The sequence below is a fragment of the Staurois parvus genome, unplaced genomic scaffold (assembly GCF_062004578.1).
Source record: "Staurois parvus isolate SC_StPar_1 unplaced genomic scaffold, SC_StPar_1.0 ptg000387l, whole genome shotgun sequence".
Taxonomy (NCBI): domain Eukaryota; kingdom Metazoa; phylum Chordata; class Amphibia; order Anura; family Ranidae; genus Staurois; species Staurois parvus.
The window spans coordinates 4,811,216-4,834,182 of record NW_028318183.1 but is presented as its reverse complement, the minus strand read 5'-3'; the positions used below and the strand labels follow the sequence as shown (position 1 = coordinate 4,834,182).

General features: G+C 42.7%; 1 protein-coding gene across 1 annotated transcript in view; it reads left to right on the top strand.

Moving 5' to 3' along the window:
* Positions 1-7,917: 7,917 nt before the first annotated feature.
* Positions 7,918-22,967, top strand: part of MTMR6 (myotubularin related protein 6) — a 94,345-nt gene continuing 79,295 nt past the window's right edge. Inside the window, exon 1 of the mRNA XM_089685814.1 lies at positions 7,918-8,004. Coding sequence (XP_089541940.1) covers positions 7,981-8,004 — 24 coding nt within the window. The 5' untranslated portion in view covers positions 7,918-7,980. The remainder of the gene's footprint in view (positions 8,005-22,967) is intronic.

Below are 22,967 nucleotides of genomic sequence, written 5' to 3'. Positions count from 1 at the left end.
CTGAACGGATCAATATGTTTGATCAGATCAGCACTATACCAGCATTCACATTAGTATAGCATCCCCAAAAATGCAGCATTACCCGGATCAGTCCTGGCACCTGCCAGCATCTCCGTTTAGCCCTTTCGCTTATTCCCCCCCCCCCCCTTCTCCCCCAGCAAGTGCAGTGCCAGTAGGTCACTGTCACTCGAGGAGAAGAAGAAGAAGAGGAAGAAAAGGAGGAGGAGGAGGAGATTGGCAGCTCACAAATTCTGCAGCACCTGTACTTCCCCCATTCACTGCCCAACCAGGAATTCAGGTGGAAATGGCAAATTTAACTACTCCCCTTGATTTTTGGAGCTGTTTTTCACAGAAGATCTGTATGCATTGATTGTGGATCAAAGCAATTTATATGCACAATAGTTTATCGCCACCAACCCAAATTCAACCCTTGCCAGATCATTCGCATGGAAACTCATTACGGTTTCCGAATTTAAATTTTTTATGGGCCTAACCATCAACATGGACATTACTAAAAAAAATGCATTGCGGTTGTATTGGTCTGCAGACCCAATTCATCATATGCCGTGTTCTCTGCTGCCATGGCCAGACATAGATATGAGAGTATAATGTGTTTTATGCATTTCAATGACAATACACTGTTCCTCGGGGTGACCCTGAATTTGACCGGCTCCACAAAATTCACCCCTCGCAAATCACCTTAACCAAAAATTTGCAGATGTTTATACTCCCCAGCAAAAAATCTGCGTTGATGAGTCCATTGAAAATAATTTACTAATTTTTTTCACAATACGAAGTGTATGTCAGTTATAGCTTTTTTTTTTTTTCTTCACTATAGCTCACAACATTAGCTGTCAGTTTCCAGGAAGCTAAAGGATACTTTGTATCTTTTAAGAAACTGAAAGGAACATTGTAGGTTTTAACTTGGGGAAATAAACTAAAAGAAACTCTCTTTTTCAGCTGGAGGGGGAAAGTGACAGATGGATTTCTGAACTACTGTATAGTGAAGAAAAAAAAAATGGTAATTACATTTAAAAACCTGACAGCTGAGTGCAAAATAATTTTTTTTTAATTGGCAGCAATTTTTTCATTCAGCTGTCAGTGGGGAACCCCGCTGCCAGCTGAAACATTAACACATGGTTGTCACTACTAATATACCACGAGTTAATAAAATAACTCATGCGGTATTTTAGTAGCGTTTACTGTTTTTCTGACCTTTGGAATGGATTAATTGGTTTTTAATGCATTCCTATGGGAAAGTGTTTCGGTTTACGAATTCTTCACTATACGAAATGTCCTGCAGACCGAATTAAATTCGTAATCCGAGGTATTACTGTATACCCAACAAGGATCAGCGATGTACTGGTACATCACTGGAATCTGAATGGTTATACCAGGATGATGCCTACAGCTGCAGGCATCATCGTGGTATCGTTTTCTTAAGCCGGCGATCAGCTTTCATGTAAAAGCAATCCTAGTGGCTAATTAGCGGCAGGATTGCTTTTACAAGTAGCGGGAGACGATGCCCCCCTCCCCCACTGCCTTCTCGGGCAGTCCCGTGCCATCGGGGCAACCTGAGAATGCAGCCGGTGTTTCTACCAGCTGACCATAGAGCTGATGGACCAGAATGGTGCCAATCATCTCTATAGCCTAAGAAATCGGAAGCTACAAGCATTTCATCACTTCAGTTTTGCAGGATATAAACAGCGCCATTTGTAAATTGGGAAAGCATCTGATCACACCGATCTTGGTTTGATTAGAGAATGTAAGGGCAGAGGAGATATCCAGAGTCTGATAGAACCCAGATTTCTCAAAAAAGAATATATGACAATGCTCATTGAAGTTATAGGGGATATTTGCGTTCCCTGTGATAGCATTAACCACTTGCCGACCAGCCACTGTAGAAATACGGTGGCAGGTCGGCGCGGCTGGGCAAAAGCATGTTTTAAAATGTGTGTTTGTGAAACAGGTAGGGGGCGCGTGCAAGGCGCACCATCAGCCTACCTGCACCGCTGATCCCAGCCCTGGGGGGCAGGTGCCGGGTCACGGCCGGTCATTACCGGCTGTGTCCCGCCGATTAGCAGCAATCACTGACAGAGAGCAGGGCTGCAGTAGCTCTGCTTTCTGTCAGTTCCCTGACAGCTCCTGACACGCTGATCAGGAGAGAAGAGTTTATCTGTCCCGATCAGCAGTGTCCCTGTGCAGTACACACCCCCGCCCCCTAGTAAAACACTTCCCTCACACAGTTACCCCTTTCAGTGAATAAAAAGTTAACCCCTTCCTCCCCAGTGCCATTAGTACAGTGTCAGTGTTTTTTTTTTTTTGCACTGATCACTGTATTGGTGTCACTGGGGATGTCAAGTCCCCCCCAGTGTCAGAATGTCCGCCGCAGTCCCGCAGTCCTGCCATAAGTCGCTGATCGCCGCCATAAGTCACTGATCGCCGCCATAAGTCGCTGATCGCCGCCATTATTAGTATAAAAAAAAATAAAAATCCAAGTATCTTTCCCACCATTTGTAAATGCTATAACTTTCATGTAAATTAATTAATGTACACGTATTAGGATTTTTTTTTAGCAAAGACATGTCGTAGAATGCATTTTGGCCGAAATTTATGACGAAATTTGATTTTTAAATTTTTTTTACTGGACATGTTTTATAGCAAAAAGTCCAAAATATTGTTTTTTTTTCTCAACATTGTCAGCCTTTTTTTTATAGCGCAAAAAATAAAAAGCGCACAGGTGATCAAATACCACCGAAAGCTCTATTTGTGTGAAAAAAAGGACATAAATTTCATTTATCTACCGTATTGCATGACCGCGCAATTGTCCGTTAAACTAGCGCAGCGCTGTACAGCAAACAAATGGCGTAAATTGCAGTATCTATACCATAGTTTGTAGACGCTATAACTTTCACACAAAGCAATCAATATACACTTATTTGGATTTTTGTTACGAAAAACATGTAGCAGAATACATTTTGGCCTAAATTTATAACCAACTTTGAGTTTACTATATATTTTTTATAGCTGAAAGTAAAAAATATTGTTTTTCTTCAAAATTTTTGGTCTTTTTTTGTTTATAGCGTGAAAAATAAAAAGCGCACAGGTGATCAAATACCACCAAAAGAAAGCTCTATTTGTGTGAAAAAAGGATGTAATTTTCGTTTGGATGCAGCATTGCATGACTGCGCAATTATCAGTTGAATTAGTGCAGCACCGAGTAGCAAAAAGAGGACTGGTCATTAAGGGGGGTAAATCCTCAGGAGGGCAAGTGGTTAAAAGTGACCAAAAAAAAAAACAAAAAAAAAGAAGGGACAGTGTAAAAAAAAAAAAAAGTACCCTCACCCCCCTGCGCATCTGCGTTCGTGAGCATTGACCCTGTGCCAGTATGGAGACAGCGGTTGAACCATGCATATGAGGTAACGCCACCAACGTGAGATCAAGGGCAGAAATTCTAACACTAGACCTCCTCTGTAAATCTAAAATGGTAGCTTGTAAAGGCTTTTAAAACGTTGCCTATGGTTATTAAAAAACATATGCAGTTTGTCGCCATTGCACAGAGCATGCACAGTTTTAAAGCATGTCATGTTTCGTATCTATTTATACGGCATACCATCATCTTATATATTTTACTAAATAATTGGCCAATATTTTGTGTTTTTGTGCATTAAAAGTAAAAAAATAGTGCATTTGTTTTGAAAAATTGCATTTGACAAATTTGCTGCGCAAGTATTATGTGACAAAAAATTGCAGCACCTACCATTTTATTCACTAGGGTGTTTGCTTTAAAAAATATATAATGTTTGGGTTTAAATTAATTTCCTAGCAAAAAATACTGATTTTCTTCATGTGAACAAAAAGTGTCAGAAAAGGCTTGGTCTTCAGGTGGTTAGAAGAGTGAGTGATGTGTGGCATAAACTTCTAATGCTGGGCATAAAATGCCCCCACCCCCCAAAATGACCCCTTTTTGGAAAGTAGACACCCCAAACTATTTACTGAGAGGCATGTTGAATCAATAGAAGAATTAATTTTTTTACCACAAGTTTTTGGAAAATGACAAACAAAAAAAAATTTTTTTTGTACACAAAATTATCACTTAAATTATTTATTTCTCACAAATGCCATGGGCATATGTGGAATTACTCCCCAAAATACATTCTGCTACTTCTCCCGAGTATGGGGGTACCACATGTGACACACGTTTTGGCAGTCTACCTAAGTACAGGATCCCAAAATCCAATAAGCACCTTTAGGCTTTTAAAGGGCTTTATTTCCTCATTACACTTCCTGACTACCTATCACAGTTTTGGAGGCCCTGAAATGCCAGGACCAGGGGCGGACTGACCATTTGAGCACTCGGCCACTGCCGGAGGGCCCAGGGTCAGTAGGGGGCCCCATGAAATGCCCCTGGCACCTTTTTTATAGGCTTTTTTGGGTGTGCTTTGAGTGTGGGCAAGGACACAGGGGCCCCATGATCCCCTATTGCCCGGGGACCACATGAGTTGTCACTCCGCCCCTGGCCAGGATAACACCAAACCCCTCCAAATGACCCCTTTTTGGAAAGTAGACACCCCAAGGAATTTGATAAGAAGCACGGTGAGTGTTTTGCAGATCTCGTTTGTTGCCACAAGTTTTGAAAATTGAAAAAAAAAAAACATTTTTCTTTTCTTTTTTTATATGTCAAAACCTTGTGAGAAAAAATGAGATCTGCAAAATACTCACCATGCCTCTTTTTAAATTCCTTGGAGTGTCTACTTTCCAAAAAGGGGTAATTTGGGGGGGGGGGGGTGCTATCCTGGCATTTCAGGGCCTTAGAAACTGATAGGTAGTGAGGAAGTGAAATGAGGAAGTTACGCATCTTCAGGCTTTAAAAGTGGTCACTGGATTTCAGGCTCCTGTATATGGCTAGGCTCCCAAAAACTCTCACACATGTGGTACCCCCATACTCGGTAGAAGTAGCAGAATGTAGTTTGGGGTGTAATTCCACATATACCCATGGCTTGTGCAAGAAATATATAATTCAACTGACAACTTTGTGTAAAAAAAAAAATGTTTGTCATTTTCTAGAAATTTGTGGAAAAAAAATAAATCTTCCATGGACTCAATATGCCTCTCAGCAGATAGCTTAGGGTGTCTGCTTTCCAAAAAGGGGTCATTTGGGGGTGTTTGTACTATCCTGGTATTTTAGCACCTCAAGAAATGTGATGGTCAGTCAGAAAGTAAAAGCTGTGTAAATTCCATTATCTATATCATAGTTTGTAGATCAAAGCAATCAATATACACTTATTGGGATTTTTTAACCAAAAACATGTAGCAGAATACATTTTGGCCTAAATTTATGACAAAATTTGTTTTTTTTGGATATTTGTTATCACAGAAATGAGAAAATATCGTTTTCACAAATTTTTTTTTTCTCAAAACTTTGTTTATAGCACCAAAAATAAAAAGCGCACAGGTGATCAAATACCACCAAAAGAAAGCTCTATTTGTGTGAAGGAAAAAACTAAAAAATTAAAAAACACTTCCGTACTGTACAAGGTACAAGCTGCAACTGACTAGACCCTGCTCAAAGCTTCCTTACCCAGGAAAGGGAGAGGGGGGGCAACTGATGACATCAAACTGCAGGTGCTGAGCTAAAAATAGCTGACAATCTTTCTTAAAGGGGCCACGTCCTGATTTGTTAGCTTTATGAATCCAGTCTGTAGGCTTAGTATAGATCTAATACATCAGGATAGGAATCCTTTAAAAATGTTTTTACCGAAGTGATGGTTATTTTGAATGGGATTCAACCCTTACAGTCCCATAAAGTCCCCATAAAGATCTGTATTCCTATGATAACACTGTGAATGGAGCCTTATCACGTCATATAAAGCCCACCTGCAGATCAAATCTTTTAATTGATTTCCCACTTATTTTTTATTTCATAGTTATTACCTAAAATATTTAATTTTTTATGATTCTTTCAGTGCTTTTAGGCATCTTAAACCCCACCTGCTCACTTCAGTCTGAGCTCTTTCTAAACCTAAACTCCAAACAAACCTACAGTAATGAGCAGTAGTGACTGTAGTATGACATCATGAGAACTGCAGACAGGAGAGGGAAATTGGTGCATGCATTTCCAGTCTGCCTGATTTTAACTTTCATCTGGTATATAGGGGAATGGGGCCCCATTCACAGAGCTGCATCGTTTTTGTTGCATCTTTTTTTCTACCTGCGACAAACGTGCAAAAGGAGGCTCCTTTTCCAGCATGGAGCTTTGTGTGTGTGTTTGTTTTTTTTACTGCGTGTTTTGGCACATTTGTTTGCTGGTCTCATTGGGGGAGCGATTAAAAATTAATATATTCGATTTGGAGGTTTTCACGCATTTTTTTGTGTGTTCTGGGAATGCACTTGGAAACGCATTTCTGCATTCATTCCGGGAACACAGAGTTGGGAATTGGGCCTTGTGTTAAAAGGGGGGGACAGCAGATTACAGATAGGGTTCAGCTAGTGATGTCCGCAGATATGGGGAGAGGCAGAGAGGGAAGGGGGGAGCGCTCGGACCAGATATATTCATTTTTTAATGGTAATTGTAACCCTTTCACTTCCAAACCATTTTTACCCCATTTCTTGCACACGTTAACCTCTTGACACTGGCCGCACGCAAATGTACGGCCTCCCGGCGTCTGGGCGTTAACACAGAGCGGCCGCACATTTGCGTGCAATTAAGAAAAACATATGTGCTGAGAGAGTGCGCCCTGCGCGCTCCCAGCACACATGTCGGGTACTCACGGAAAGGTCCCGATCTCCTCTTTCCCGATCATGTGACCGCTGTGACGGTGAATCACGGAGGTCACATGACCCTAAAACCCCACCCCGCCTCCTGGCTTCTGAAACCCTTAAAGGGCCAGGAGGCGCCAGCGCCAAGGGGTTAAAGCATAAATAAAGGAAAAACTTTTTTTTTTTGGACAGAGTGGAGAGGGATTACAGCACCTGTCAGGACTCCGATCCATTATGCTCAATCCGCAGATCCGAACCATCCTGCGGGGATCGTTGGCATGCAACCTATACGGGGTGACACTGAACCCGCTCCACGAAAAGGTAAGTTGTAAAGAAAGACGACGATCCCCGCAGGATGGGTTGGATCTGCGGATTGAGCATAATGGATCGGAGACCGATCCATTCTGTTCAATCCACAGATCCGATCCATTCTGCGTCGATCGTCGGAGCGGGTTTCACCAAGTGTTACCGCATTGGGTGACACCAACCCTAGGGATGCCCCTGTATGAGAGTATTCTGATTGGGGCTCCTGATTTATGGGGATATACTGATGGGAATGCTTTATGTAAGGGGGCACTCTGTTATGTAAGAGGACAATCTGATGGGGGCAGCTGATCTATGTGGCAGCTAATTTATGGGGGTACTCATGTGGGGGCAATTGATATATGGGGGCACACTGATGGGGGCAACTGATATATGAAGGTATCCTGATTGGGGTTCTGGATTTATAGGGGTACTTTGATGGGGGCACCTGATGTAAGGTGGTTCTATCATCTTTTACTTGAAATGTGAATATGATCAGCAGGGGGGCAGCAGAGGCTGGCTGATAGGTGGTGGCCCAGTGCAAACGACCCTAGAATTTGTCTTAGAAATGTTGACAACTATTGTAATGTATAAGATTGTGTTCCTATGTTTATGGACTGTGTGAGGAGGGTGACCGGCCTGGGGTGTCATTACAGGTTATCCCAGCCCTCCCCGGACCCGTTTATTATTATTATGTGGCGGTCACAGATCAGAGCCCGGGCTCTGCACACCCCGCCTTCCATCGGGACATAGCTGATGTGCACTTCTCTAGATGACCTCGCAGTGGCGCCTGGCACATTGTCGGCGACTGCGCAGTCCGGTGTACAGAGTGCTATCACTGAGCAGGAAGTGTCTCCCAGATACAGTGGCAGGAAGAGAGGCGGAGCTTCGGGTCCATCATCTCCCAGCACAGCCCTGATGGAGCACATCAGGACCACCAAGGTACGGCACCCCGCCCTCCCCCCCACACATCACATCGTGCCCGCGCACGGGTCGAGGACTGAGCGCTGATGGCGGGTGTGGGGTGTTATAGGAGGACCCTATGGGCTCTCCCCATCCTCTACATTACACAGAGCCCCATCTACTACCGACATCATCTCAGCACTGCACAGACCCCTCTCCCACTCTGCCACTATGTACTCACCTTCCCTTCCAGTCCATCAGCGTGTTGTCACCTTCCCTTCCAGTCCTACAGCTTGTTGTCACCTTCCCTTCCAGTTCTTCAGTGTGTTGTCACCTATCCTTCCAGTCTTCCAGCATCTTGTCCCCTTCCGTTCCTCCAGTATGTTTTTTCACCTTCCATTCCAGCATGTTGTCACCTATCCTTCCAGCATGTTGTCACCTATCTTTCCAGCATGTTGTCACCTATCCTTCCAGTCTGCCATCATGTTGTCACCTATCCTTCCATCATGTTGTCACCTATCCTTCCATCATGTTGTCACCTATCCTTCCAGCATGTTGTCACCTATCCTTCCAGTCTTCCAGCATCTTGTCACCTATCCTTCCAGCATCTTGTCACCTATCCTTCCAGCATCTTGTCACCTATCCTTCCAGTCCTCTAGTATGCTGTCACTTTCCTTTCCAGTCAGTTGTCACCTTCCCATCTATTCTTCCAGTATGTTGCCACCTATTCTTCCAGTCTTCCAGTATGTTGTCACCTTCCCTTCCAGTCAATTGTCACCTTCCCATCTATTCTTCCAGTATGTTGTCACATTCCCTTCTAGTACGTTGTCACCTATCCTTCCAGTCTTCCAGCATGTTGTCACCTTCCAGTCCTCAAGTAAGTTGTCACCTTCCCTTCCAGTATGTTGTCACCTTCCTTTCCAGTCCTTCAGTAAGTGGTCACCTATCCTTCCAGTATGTTGTTACCTTCCCATCTATTCTTCCAGTATGTTGTCACCTATTCTTCCAGTCTTCCAGCATGTTGTCACCTTCCTTTCCAGTCCTTCAGTAAGTGGTCACCTATCCTTCCAGTATGTTGTTACCTTCCCTCCCAGGGCTTCAGTATGTTGTCACCTTCCCATCTATCCTTCCAGCATGTCGTCACCTATCCTTCCAGCATGTCGTCACCTATCCTTCCAGCATGTTGTCACCTATCCTTCCAGTATGTTGTCACCTATCCTTCCAGTATGTTGTCGCCTATCCTTCCAGTATGTTGTCACCTTCCCTTCCAGTCAATTGTCACCTTCCCATCTATTCTTCCAGTATGTTATCACCTTCCCTTCTACTACGTTGTCACCTATCCTTCTAGTCTTTCAGTATGTTGTCACCTATCATCCTTCTAGTCTTTCAGTATGTTGTCACCTTCCCTTTAAGTCTTCCGGTATGTTATCACCTATGCTTTCAATCTTCCGGTATGTTGTCACCTATCCTTCAAGCATGTTGTCACCTATCCTTCCAGTGTTCCAGAATGTTGTCACCTTCCCTTCTAATACATGTACAACACCAGCAAACCAATGTCAGACCTTCTAGGCATCCTGAATGTCAGGTTCCTACATGTCATAGACATACAGTAGAGAGATGACAGGTAGGGTGGAGTGCTGACCTCCTGTCTGTAGAGCTCCTGCCATCTGTGGATGCCGGACACTGACAATATGTTGGACAGAATCTGACCCGGCTGATGTTTCTACTCCTTATGGACAGCCCCATCCTACAGTTCTCTCCTAAGGTTACAGGAATTGTAGTGACACTTCAGCGACGCTTTCCCCAGAGGGAGGGAGGATTGTATTGGCATGAATGACCACCCTGGACAACCCAAGTCATCACATCCCTCCTCCTCTTCATCTCCGACAATAACAGAATAATAGGTCCCTCAGGCAACTGGTTTATTAATGGACTGGCATTTGACCCTCATGCTGGTGACTTCAGTGTATGAATAGAGATTTGGCCCAATTGCCACTATCTCGATGGCTTGGAATTACAAAAATCAAGTCATTTCATTTCAAAATCATGTGTAATGAAGTTTGGTTGTTGTGTGATGGAATGGCTTTGTTTTGTGACCATCAGGTCAGCTGCAATGTAGAAAACGGCTTTATATTTGTTACATGTCCCCATTCACATAGCATAACTTAAAAAAAATTATTTACTGCTTCCATTTTTTACTTTTCTCCTTTCTGAAAACTCCAAAACAGAAGTTATTGTTTATCATAATTAACACTGTGCTGACAGATTTCATTATCAGTCGTAAACAAGATTTGAGCATTGTCTTGCCTAGCAAAGTGTTAAAAGAGAAGTATGGACTTCAAAAAAAATTTGGTGCTGGTTTACATACACTATACCTTTAAGGGTATCTACTAATACACTATATTGCCAAAAGTATTGGGACGCCTGCCTTTACACGTACATGAACCTTAGTGGCGTCCCAGTCTTATTCCGTAGGGTTCAATGTTGAGTTGGTCCACCCTTTGCAGATATAACAGCTTCAACTAATTTTTTTTTTAATCATTAGTGTATTTTTCTCCAAAAAAAATAGCATTTGAAAAATATACTGTATCACTTCTATTGCTAGTGTATCTATTTGGAGCATAGTATCCCCGCAGTCATCGGAACTGACGAGTACTCCTAGTTCACTAGTGCTCAGCACCAATTGAACTGCTACATTCAAAATGAATACGCATTAGTTGAACTCTGATTTTGGCATAGTTGCAGTGTTTGTTCCATAGCATTAGTAGCTCACTTCTTGGCCATGGCCAGCTTCCTGATTAGCTGCTGCTCCTATTTTCATTAACTATGGTTATCCTATTAACTATACTAAGTGACAATATTTCTTTACAGAAACATTTTAATAGTATGAAGAATATAAACAGTGGGCTGAGGTTCCTGCTTTAGCATGTTGTGAAATCTGGAGGGGTGTCACAACCATTTTGAGGGATTTCTTTTTTTATAGAGCTTTCCATTAAGAAACAATCTGCAGTTTTTCAAGAGACAACTTGTCTCTGAAGGTATAACAAATATGCAAAAAAATTAGAAAATGTTTTACGCAGATAATAAATACTGTGCACTCAGGAAAATCATCTGTTTTATTGCCTTCAATAAAGAACAGAGCTGATGTATTTCTTGTTTCGTGAGCTAATGCTTATCTCTGTTTATAATGGGACATCTAGCAGTCTGTGGTCTGTTATAGTGCAGGAAAATTGTTCATTTAACATTTTTTTTTTTTAAACTATCAGAAATGAAGAAGTGGGATCCATAATTCTAATAAAGCACAATCAAAGTGTGTGAGCATCTAAAGCCAAAACAACTAAAGTGGAACTCCTGCCAAAAATAGGTTACAAAAATAAATACTTATCCCACTGCTAGATGTCGTCAGTGTGATGGTCAGCATCATTCATTCCACTTCCTCTGAGCCCAGGCCCTCCTGGACCCACCCCAGCCTTCACTGAACAGTGAAAGGAGAAGCAGCACAGTGATGAGCTCATCTCTCTGTCACCCTGATTTCTTTACCTATCCGTGTGCTCGTTGTCAGCACATTAATTGGTTCCTTGTTCTGCTTCTTCCTCTCACTCTCCAGCTCTGCTCTACAGGGACTGCAAAAGGCTGATGGCAGAACCAGTTCAGGCACTTGCATTGCTTACATTTAAAAAATACTTAATATATTAAAGTGGTTGTAAACCTCAGACTTGAAATCTGAACAAAGCCTATACATCCTTAGTCTAGGTTCACACCTAAGCCTTTTCCTTTTGCAGAAACGCACTACATGCTTAATGTGACTTCCTATAGGACAGGTTCACATCTCCGCATTTTCACCTGGTGTGTTTTTTGGAAAGGGTCAGGGACTTTTTGAAACGCAAAACGTTGCATTTTTGGTTCTATAGACTTTAATGGAGACGCTGCAGAAAAGTAGTGTGTTTGTTTTTGATGCGTTTTGCATTTTATTCTGCCCAGCAACAAGTTGAAAAAAACTCAAAACGCATCTAGAACGTATATGCAAAAAGCACTGCAGAAACGGATCAAACGCAAACTGCATAGGTGTGAACCTAGCCTTAGCGTGTATTTGTCTCTATTAAGAGCACCAAGTTTAATTTCTGTCTGCTGCCTCGTTCCTCTTCTATCAGCAGGAATCACTTCTGACAAGTTTTTCTGACCCCAAGAGAAAAATAGTGACAGGGAGGGACCACCAGCAGGTTGACAGCCTCAGCTCTGTTCCTGTTTGCAGGGGGGGGGGGGGTTGTCTCTTCCCTCCAATCAGCAATTAGAGCTCTCCTCACTGAGCTCTACAGAGTGTACTTTCACCTCTCTGCCCCCTTTTCTCTGGACTCTCAAACAAACTTTGAATGGATGTAGGGGACAGAAGACTACAGATAAACAGGTACAACATATGTAGGAGGATTTGTTTAATCTCCATGTGTCAACTAAGGTCAGTCATTTCACTGGGTATATGTGAGGGTTTACAACCACTTTAATGATTACAGAGCAGTATTAATTGTCTTTTATATCTGCCTGGAGATCAGCTTTATTATGTTTATCATTCCTCTAGTGAAGCTAATTGGTGGTGTTCAGAGCAACATTTTTAAGGATAAAAGTAAAATGGTCAGCTAATGTAGTTGCTGTATCTAGTTGTACACTTTGAGGTTCATACAATCTCTACAATGTTTATCTGAGTGTCTGCAGCAGATCAAGTTCCTACAGGGGACCAGCATTACAGAGTGGGTGTGAGGCAGGACAAGATGGATGGATCATTGTATGGGCTGAGTTTCAGTTGGGTGCAACTGGGATTTTTTTTCTTAATGTGGACTTTGCAATAAAATGTGAGGTCTACTTATTAGCGGTCTGGGTCCCCTTCTCCTGTAAAAAAAACTTGAATGTTAGTACTTTAAAAATTTACACATAAAGAAAAAAAAGCTAGATTATTATTATTATTATTACTACGAGTTTATATAGCGCCAAAGGGTTTGCTCAGCGCTGTACAATAGGGGGGGACAATACATGGCACAGTACAACAAAGACAGACAGCGTACGAGGGGTAAGAGGGCCCTACTCTTACGAGCTTACAATCTAGGAGGGAGGGGGTAAAGGTACAGTAGGAAGTGGCTGGGGGGGATAAAGTGGTAGGAGGAATGAGGGAGGATGGCCGTTAGGTGAGGGTGGGGTAGGCTTCCCTGAAGAGATGGGTTTTGAGGGAGCGCCTGAATGTGAATAGAGAAGGCGACAGTCTGATGGATTGGGGCAGTGAGTTCCAGAGGATGGGGGAGGACCTGGAGAAGTCCTGCAGTCGTGCATGGGAGGAGGAGACCAGGGAGCAGGATAGAAGGAGGTCCTGTGAGGAGCGAAGGGTACGGGTAGGGTGGTACCTGGTGATCAGATTGGTGAGGTAGTCAGGGGCAGTGTTGTGAACGGCTTTGTAGGTCAGGGTAAGGAGTTTAAATTTGATGCGTTGGGCAATCGGGAGCCAGTGGAGGGAGAGGCAGAGGGGGGTGGCAGAGGTGGAGCGGGTGGTAAGGTGGATGAGTCTGGCAGCTGAGTTCAGGATGGTCTAGAGCGGGGAGAGCCTGCACTTGGGTAGGCCAGTGAGGAGGGAGTTGCAGTAGTCAAGGCGTGAGATGATGAGGGAGTGTACTAGAAGTTTGGTGGTGATTATACATATAAAAAAATCAGAACAGATAACCTGGGATCCCAAGAAGTGTATTGGATGATGCTGGACATCATTCACCCTGGAAGATTATGTGCTAGATGTTGGATTGGCAAGTCTGCAGGGGGACATCATCAGGAATAAAAAAACAAGAAAGGGTGGCTATATAACTACATACAGTGAGACCGTGAAGAATGAATGTAGCCACCGTTTAAAAGAAAGTCAGGTGACAGTTGGAGGAGGCTGAGAACAATAGACGCCCAGGCAATCAACACTCAGAGAATACAGTGGGGCAAAAAAGTATTTAGCCAGCCACCAATTGTGCAAGTTCTCCCACTTAAAAAGATGAGAGGCCTGTAATTGGCATCATAGGTAGACCTCAACTATGAGAGACAAAATGAGAAAAAAAATCCAGACAATCACATTGGCTGATTTGGAAAGAATTTATTTGCAAATTATGGTGGAAAATAAGTATTTGGTCACCTACAAACAAGCAAGATTTCTGGCTCTCACAGACCTGTACCTTCTTCTTTAAGAGGCTCCTCTGTCCTGCACTCATTACCTGTATCAATGGCACCAGTTTGAACTTTTTATCAGTATAAAAGACACCTGTCCTCAACCTCAAACAGTCACACCCCAAACTCCACTATGGTGAAGACCAAAGAGCTGTCGAAGGACACCAGAAACAAAATTGTAGACTTGCACCAGGCTGGGAAGACTGAATCTGCAATAGGCAAGCAGCTTGGTGTGAACAAATAAACTGTGGGAGCAATAATTAGAAAATGGAAGACATACCAGACCACTGATCATCTCCCTTGATCTGGGGCTCCATGCAAGATCTCACCCCGTGGGGTCAAAATGATCACAAGAACGGTGAGCAAAAATAACAGGACCACACGGGGGGGCCTAGTGAATGACCTGCAGAGAGCTGGGACCAACGTAACAAAAGCTACCATCAGTAACACACTACACCGCCAGGGACTCAGATCCTGCAGTGCCAGACGTGTCCCCCTGCTTAAGCCAGTACATGTCCGGGCCCGTCTGAAGTTTGCTAGAGAGCATTTGGATGATCCAGAAGAGGATTGGAGAATGTCATATGGTCAGATTAATCCAAAATAGAACTGTTTGGTAGAAACACAACTCGTCGAGTTTGGAGGAGAGAGAATACTGAGTTGCATCCAAAGAACACCATAGCTACTGTGAAGCATGGGGGTGGCAACATCATACTTTGGGGCTGTTTCTCCACAAAGGGACCAGGACAACTGATCCATGTACAAGACAGAATGAATGGGGCCATGTATCGTGAGATTTTGAGTGCAAACCTCCTTCCATCAGCAAGGGCATTGAAGATGAAACGTGGCTGGGTCTTCCAACATGACAATGATCCCAAACATACCGCCCGGGCAACGAAGGAGTGGCTTCGTAAGAAGCATTTCAAGGTCCTGGAGTGGCCTAGCCAGTCTCCAGATCTCAACCCCATAGAAAACATTTGGAGGGAGTTGAAAGTCCGTGTTGCCCAGCGACAGCCCCAAAACATCACTGCTCTAGAGGAGATCTGCATGGAGGAATGGGCCAACATACCAGCAACAGTGTGTGCCAACCTTGTGAAGACTTACAGGAAATGTTTGACCTCTGTCATTGCCAACAAAGGATATATAACAAAGTATTGAGATGAACTTTTGATATTGACCAAATACTTATTTTCCACCATAATTTTCAAATAAATTCTTTCCAAATCTGCCAATGTGATTGATTGTCTGGATTTTTTTTCTCTGATGGAAGGAGGTTTGCACTCAAAATCTCACGATACATGGCCCCATTCATTCTGTCCGCAAAGGGACCAGGACGACTGATCCATGTACAGGAGAAACAGCCCCAAAGCATGATGTTGCCACCCCCATGCTTCACAGTAGGCATGGTGTTCTTTGGATGCAACTCAGCATTCTCTCTCCTCCAAACATGACGAGTTGTGTTTCTACCAAACAGTTCTATTTTGGTTTCATCTGACCATATGACATTCTCCCAATCCTCTTCTGGATCATCCAAATGCTCTCTAGCAAACTTCAGATGGGCCCGGACATGTACTGGCTTAAGCAGGGGGACACGTCTGGCACTGGCACTGCAGGAGTCCCTGGCGGCGTAGTGTGTTACTGATGGTAGCCTTTGTTATGTTGGTCCCAGCTCTCTGCAGGTCATTCACTAGGTCCCCCCGTGTGGTCCTGGGATTTTTGCTCACCGTTCTTGTGATCATTTTGACCCCATGGGGTGAGATCTTGCGTGGAGCCCCAGATCGAGGGAGATTATCAGTGGTCTTGTATGTCTTCCATTTTCTAATGATTGCTTCCACAGTTGATTTGTTCACACCAAGCTACTTGCCTATTGCAGATTCAGTCTTCCCAGCCTGGTGCAGGTCTACAATTTTGTTTCTGGTGTCCTTCGACAGCTCTTTGATCTTCACCATAGTGGAGTTTGGAGTGTGACTGTTCGAACTTGTTATCAGTATAAAAGACACCTGTCCACAACCTCAAACGGGTGCCATTGATACAGGTAATGAGTGCAGGACAGAGGAGTCTCTTAAAGAAGAAGGTACAGGTCTGTGAGAGCCATAAATCTTGCTTGTTTGTAGGTGACCAAATACTTATTTTCCACCATAATTTGCAAATAAATTATTTCCATATCAGCCAATGTGATTGTCTGGATTTTTTTTTCTCATTTTGTCTCTCATAGTTGAGGTCTACCTATGATGCCAATTACAGGCCTCTCTCATCTTTTTAAGTGGGAGAACTTGCACAATTGGTGGCTGACTAAATACTTTTTTGCCCCACTGTATATGCTGAAAGCTAGCTGCTAGGGTCAATGAGGCATAGTAAGTGATCTGCTGGGATTAGCAGAGCCTATTGCAGGAAGAGGTGAGAGGTGCTGCATCCCATTGATGACCCAGAGGGGAGTCCATACCAGGGTATAGATGTCCATAAGAGGATCCAGCTGGCCTATTTTTGATATATTTATTCTCAAATGCATGATGTCATTGCGCATATGGTGAGTGCGTAATTTTATTATCACCAGAAGACACAAAGAGGATCACCTTTATCTGAAGCTTCACATTTATTGATTGATATACAGACTTTGTCACCTCATTGGTACTATCTTTCACTTTGACGGATGAGCATTTACACTGTGTCACTTTATATATTTGCCTGTGCTGATTGAATTGTCACTATAATTAGCACTATTTTCACTTTATATCATTAAGTTGTTCGATTAATCCATTATTTCAATATTGGTGATTTTATTGCACTTTATTGTATTGATATTTTACTGAATTCTAGCGCTGCACCTTATTGTATTATTTAGATTATACATATATTTACCTAAATTCTAAACCCAGGGCATACTGAACCGCCCAAATTTGGTGAGAAGATGCTCTTGACTAATTGACTAGTGTCAGCTCACAAAATTTGGGGTACTCATTTATCCTCAGGAATCTTTCACGATAGTAACATCATGCCCTGCAATTCAAAAGACAGAGGTAAGGGAAGTATAAAATCCAACAATGTACCTGTAACGTAAAAAGATGCAGTATCACTAGGCAGTGATTTGTACAAGGGGCAGGGGCTTGGAGCTAGAAAACCAACATTGCATTTAACTGTAGGGTCTATTAACAGGCAGAACATTCAAGTATGCTGCCTCATGTCAAAGGCAGATTATGAGAATATAAATATGAGGGCTGCCAAAGTTGACAAGCCTTCCCACATGGAAGAAAAATATATGTGAAATATATTTTAAAAATATTCTTCCCAAATATATTGACATATATTTGAAATGCTACAATTTTGGCCACATTCAATATATTTTTGTTGGATTTGGGGTTTAATTGGTCATATTTTTCATAAGGTACTCATGCACCTAAACCCCTTGTGCCCAACCTGTGGCCCATGGGCCACATGTAGCTCTTTGGTACTTGCTGTGCAACCCTTTGCAGATTGCGGTAGTAAGATGGGATCATTGATTTGTATTAGTATTATATTAGTTGTATGCATACTTGCACATTTTGATGCACTTACCTCTGGGTATGCCCTCCTCCAGCAATGTGAGGACTGAGCTCCCCTCATCCACTCCATGCCTGCCGGTGCCATGTTCTTTTCCTCTTTTTATGGGTCTGCTGTCTTCTGACTTTGTCCTTTGGGCAGGGACTGATCATGTAATTTCCATGCATGCGTCCTGGAGGTACATTATCTCTACACCTGGCGCCTGTAAGATGCCAGAATTGTATGCTGTACTGCATATGTGCCACAGCCAATGTGCTAAGTAAAGAAAAAGCATTTCAAGTGTTACTAAACCCACAACAGTGAAATCAGTCTGTATATTATTATTATTATACAGGATTTATATAGCGCCAACAGTTTGCACAGCGTTTTGCAAAATGAAGGTAGACATTACAGTTACAATACAATTTGGTACAAGAGCAAACAGAGGGCCCTGCTCTTACAATCTAGGAGGTATATGCAGTAAAGCATGCTTGTTATACACACTGTGGAACATAAGGGGTTAATCCTCTGCATTGAATAAAAAGACAGTTTGATCCTGTCTTCTCTGATCCTCCCCTTCTTCCAGTGCTCCCCTCTTATCTCCTGATAAATCATATCGTGTGGAGACACTGTACATGCTCAGTTTAGTGTGTATTGCTAGAGAGGTTTTTTTTTTTCTTGGGAGAGTGCATGTATTCAGCATAGGGCCAAGCAGCACTGCCCAGACAGAGATCAGGGGTTCTGCATCCTCCTACAAGCTTTAACCAGTGCTCTGCTGAACACAGAATTCACAAGATTGCTCTTATTTACATAGTAATTTGCTCAGTGAAAGTGAATATACATTCATTTTGTGTGAATGAGGGCAAAAAATAACAAATGTTATTTCCTGTGCTAGTCAAATGTATTCCATTGCTCTAAAGTGTTACTAGACCCACAACAGTAAAATCAGTCTGTATATGCAGTAAAGCATGTTTGTTATACTCATTGTGGAACCTAAGGGGTTAATCCTCTGCTTTGTGTAAAAAGGCTGTTTGATCCTGACTTCTCTGATCCTCCTCATTCCACTGTCCCTGACTCATCTCCTGATAGAACAGCGCCTTGGGGGCAAGCTGCACATGCTCAGTTTATTGTGTATTGCTAGAGGGTTTTTTTTTTTTTATTTTGAGGGTGCATGTGATCAGCACAGCACATTCCAGACAGAGGATCAGGGGTTGTGCAGCCTCATAGGACAGGTAGAACAGAATTAAAACTCCTACAAGCTTTAACCAATGCTCAGCTAGACACTGATAGAAGTCACAAGTCTGCTCTAACTGCTGATGAGAAAAGGTATTTAGCAGTTTATATTTACTAACATAATTGCATTTCCATGTTGTGTGTACTGTGGGAGACCAGATATAGTGAATGCAGGGTCCTGGGTTTAGTTTTGGCAGGAAAATTGTATTTATTTCAGGTACTTCTATAGCGCTGTCAGTTTATGCAGTGCTTTACATACTGCATATATATTGTACATTCACATCAGTCCCTATCCCTCAAGGGGTGTACAATCTAAAGTCCCTAATTCACATTCATACATACACATATTAGGGCCAATTTTAGAGCGGAGCCAATTAACCTACCAGCATGCCTTTGGAGTGTGGAAGGAAACCGGAGTACCCAGAGGAAACCCACGCAAGCACAGGGAGAACATGCAAACTCCATGACCCATTTACTGCAAGGCAAACATGCTAACCCCTAAGCCACTGTGCTGCCTCTTCTACCAAAAGTTTAATTATTTGCATGTTTTAATTGCTAAGGTTTACATCTGCTTTAGCATGGTGCTATCATCTATTTGCAAGCACTTGATTCCAATGCTGGGTCCCCATGTAAAGCAGTTTGCTGCCCCCAACAACACTGCATTCCATTTTCTCTACTATAATAAAGTAACATGAATCCTGCTAAGGGTGCTATAAAGGGTTGAATCCTGTTTGGAAGGCTCTGATTCTATGTAGGCAGAAGGCAGCATGATCTCGGAATGCACAGCTGAGGTTATTGTAGCACAGGATCCTTGTTCTCTGGTTGGCATGGTGTGTTCTGTGCATGTGGCTCTGTTTACATATTTCGAACAATGAGCACGGCTGTTATTGGTCAGTACATCTGCTTGAAGCCCCGGCTTGATTGCTTCCTTTGTTGTAGTCTGTGAAGAAACTCTGTGTTGGCAGGAAGTAAATGACAAAAGACTAATTGGCGAGGAAAAAAGTCTTCTAGTAGAGTGCTGTAGATAATCCGGGAACATTCTGAACCAGCTAGAAAACTTTGAATGGGCAACGCAGTCTATTACCTTACCTTCAGTCCTCATGCACACGGGATGTTTTTACAGCGGCTGTTTTTGGCTTTTGACATTTTTTTTTGTACAGCCAGTAAACCCCCCAGCATGTTATTCTATGCGCCCATGCACACATAGACTGGAATCAACGTTTTGTGGCTGGAAAGAAACCTCATAAATAGTGGGTTTCAAGAGGAGTTTTTTAGCTGTAAAAACGCTCTAACGCGGAAAAACGCTGTAAATCGTGGCAAACCGGCGTTTTTGGACTTTTTTTGAGCAAAAAAAAAAACTTGGGGGTAAAAAAAAAACACTAAAAAACGTTAATGTAAAAACACTAAGAACTGCTGAAATAATCACATTTTTATCGTGACTTTACACAGCTAACGTTACCAGCATTATTAAAACGCTCAGTGTGCATGGAGCCTAATTGTGTGGGATCATTAAAGAAGAGCTCTGCTCCAGTGCAAAAGCAGGGCATTTTTTTTTAAAGCAAGGAGATGCTAAAATGATTAAATAGATTAAAAGACTTTTAGTTCTCTCTGTTTATAGGATATACAGGTGAAACTCAAAAAATTAGAATATCGTGCAAAAGTTCATTTATTTCAGTAATGCAACTTAAAAGGTGAAACTAATATATGAGATAGACTCATTACATGCAAAGCAAGATAGTTCAAGCCGTGATTTGTCAGAATTGTAATGATTATGGCTTACAGCTCATGAAAACCCCAAATCCACAATCTCAGAAAATGAGAATATTGTGAAAAGGTGCAATATTCTAGGCTCAAAGTGTCCCACTCTAATCAGCTAATTAAGCCATAACACCTGCAAAGGGTTCCTGAGCCTTTAAATGGTCTCTCAGTCTGGCTCAGTAGGAATCACAATCATGGGAAAGACTGCTGACCTGACAGTTGTGCAGGAAACCATCATTGACACCCTCCATAAGGAGGGAAAGCCTCAAAAGGTAATTGCAATAGAAGTTGGATGTTCCCAAAGTGCTGTATCAAAGCACATTTATTTTATTTATTTATTTATTTATTTCAGGTACTTATATAGCGCTGTCAATTTATGCAGTCTGTATTGATTTGGGGAGCCATGTCATCTGCTGGTGTTGGTCCACTGTGCTTCATTAAGTCCAGGGTCAACGCAGCCGTCTACCAGGAGATTTTGGAGCACTTCATGCTTCCTTCCGCAGATAAGCTTTATGGGGATGCTGACTTCATTTTCCAGCAGGACTTGGCACCTGCCCACACTGCCAAAAGCACCAAAACCTGGTTCAATGACCATGGGATTACTGTGCTTGATTGGCCAGCAAACTCACCTGACCTGAACCCCATAGAGAATCTATGGGGCATTGCCAAGAGAAAGGTGAGAGACATGAGACCGAACAATGCAGAAGAGCTGAAGGCCGCTATTGAAGCATCCTGGTCTTCCATAACACCTCAGCAGTGCCACAGGCTGATAGCTTCCATGCCACGCCACATTGAGGCAGTATTTGCTGCAAAAGGGGCCCAAACCAAGTACTGAGTACATATGCATGCTTATACTTTTCAGAGGTCCGATATTGTTCTATGTACAATCCTTGTTTTATTGATTGCATGTAATCTTCTAATTTTCTGAGATTGTGGATTTGGGGTTTTCATGAGCTGTAAGCCATAATCATCACAATTATGACAAATCATGTCTTGAACTATCTCGCTTTGCATGTAATGAGTCTATCTCATATATTAGTTTCACCTTTTAAGTTGCATTACTGAAATAAATGAACTTTTGCACGATATTCTTTCCAGAAGGGGTTAGTCGGCAGGGGCTGTGCTTACCTCCCCTGGAGAGGGGGGGCGACCTCTGTGACCTCTGCAGCCTGACAAATGTCCTGGCTCAGACCGATCTGGTTGAGGACCTCATTGAGGACCTCATCGAAGTCGGTGGAGAGATCTGATATTTACCAATGGTGTAGCATGGGGGCCCCCAGGATCGGTGGATCTTCTCTCTTTTCTTCCCCCAAAACCTACCCTGATATACACCTATCTCCCATAGACTTGCATGGGGCCATCCTGATTGGTAGAACTATCCAATCCATCTTCTATATCTGATGCATCTCATCCAGGATTGGACAATTTCCCCATCGCATATCGCTTACATAACTCCGCCCCATCCCAGAGCCTCTCCTTTTAGTGATAAAATTACATATGCCAGGTCATGGCACCGAGGCGTCTGGATCCAGGCTTTCTCCTCAAAATTCCCTCCATTATTGAGAGTTTGGAGGGAACCTTAGGTCATAGCCTGGTAAAACTGCATTCCCCAGATAGCCATCACCATTGCATATCTAAAGAGAGGGTACTTTGAAGTGGCCCTCATACAAACAAAGAGATTTAAATGGCCTGGTCTAGATCGTTATGTGGGCCCCATAAAGTCTGAGATAAGGTAGTTAATTTAGTGGTTGCCCCCTCTCACATAATAGAACATTTCTTGTGGCATGCACATGTTTACACACCAAACATTCCTCCAATACAATACAAAGCTATCTCTACAACTTGATCACTTGTTCCATTGTCTATGTACAACACACCGCTATCAAACCAAGCTCAGATATTTCCAGCTTTGTAACTTGGTTAACGTATAGTTATAAAAATACCTATTTACAGTTGCTGATGAAGATTATACATAAACCCCTTATAAGTCAACACATGTGATCAGCACAGCACTGTCCAGACAGCAGGTCAGGGGTTATGCAGCCTCATAGGACAGTCAGAACAGAATTAAAACTCCTACAAGCTTTAACCAATGCTCAGCTAGACACTGATAGAAGTCACAAGACTGCTCTAACTGCTGATAAGAAAAGGTATTTAGCAGTTTATATTTACTAAAATAATTGCATTTCCATGTTGTGTGTACTGTGGGAGACCAGATATAGTGAAAGCAGAGTCCTGTGTTTAGAGGTACTTTAAGACAGAAAATACCACATTTGGCCCCTAGATGGTGCTAAGTATCATAGGATTATCCTTCTAGT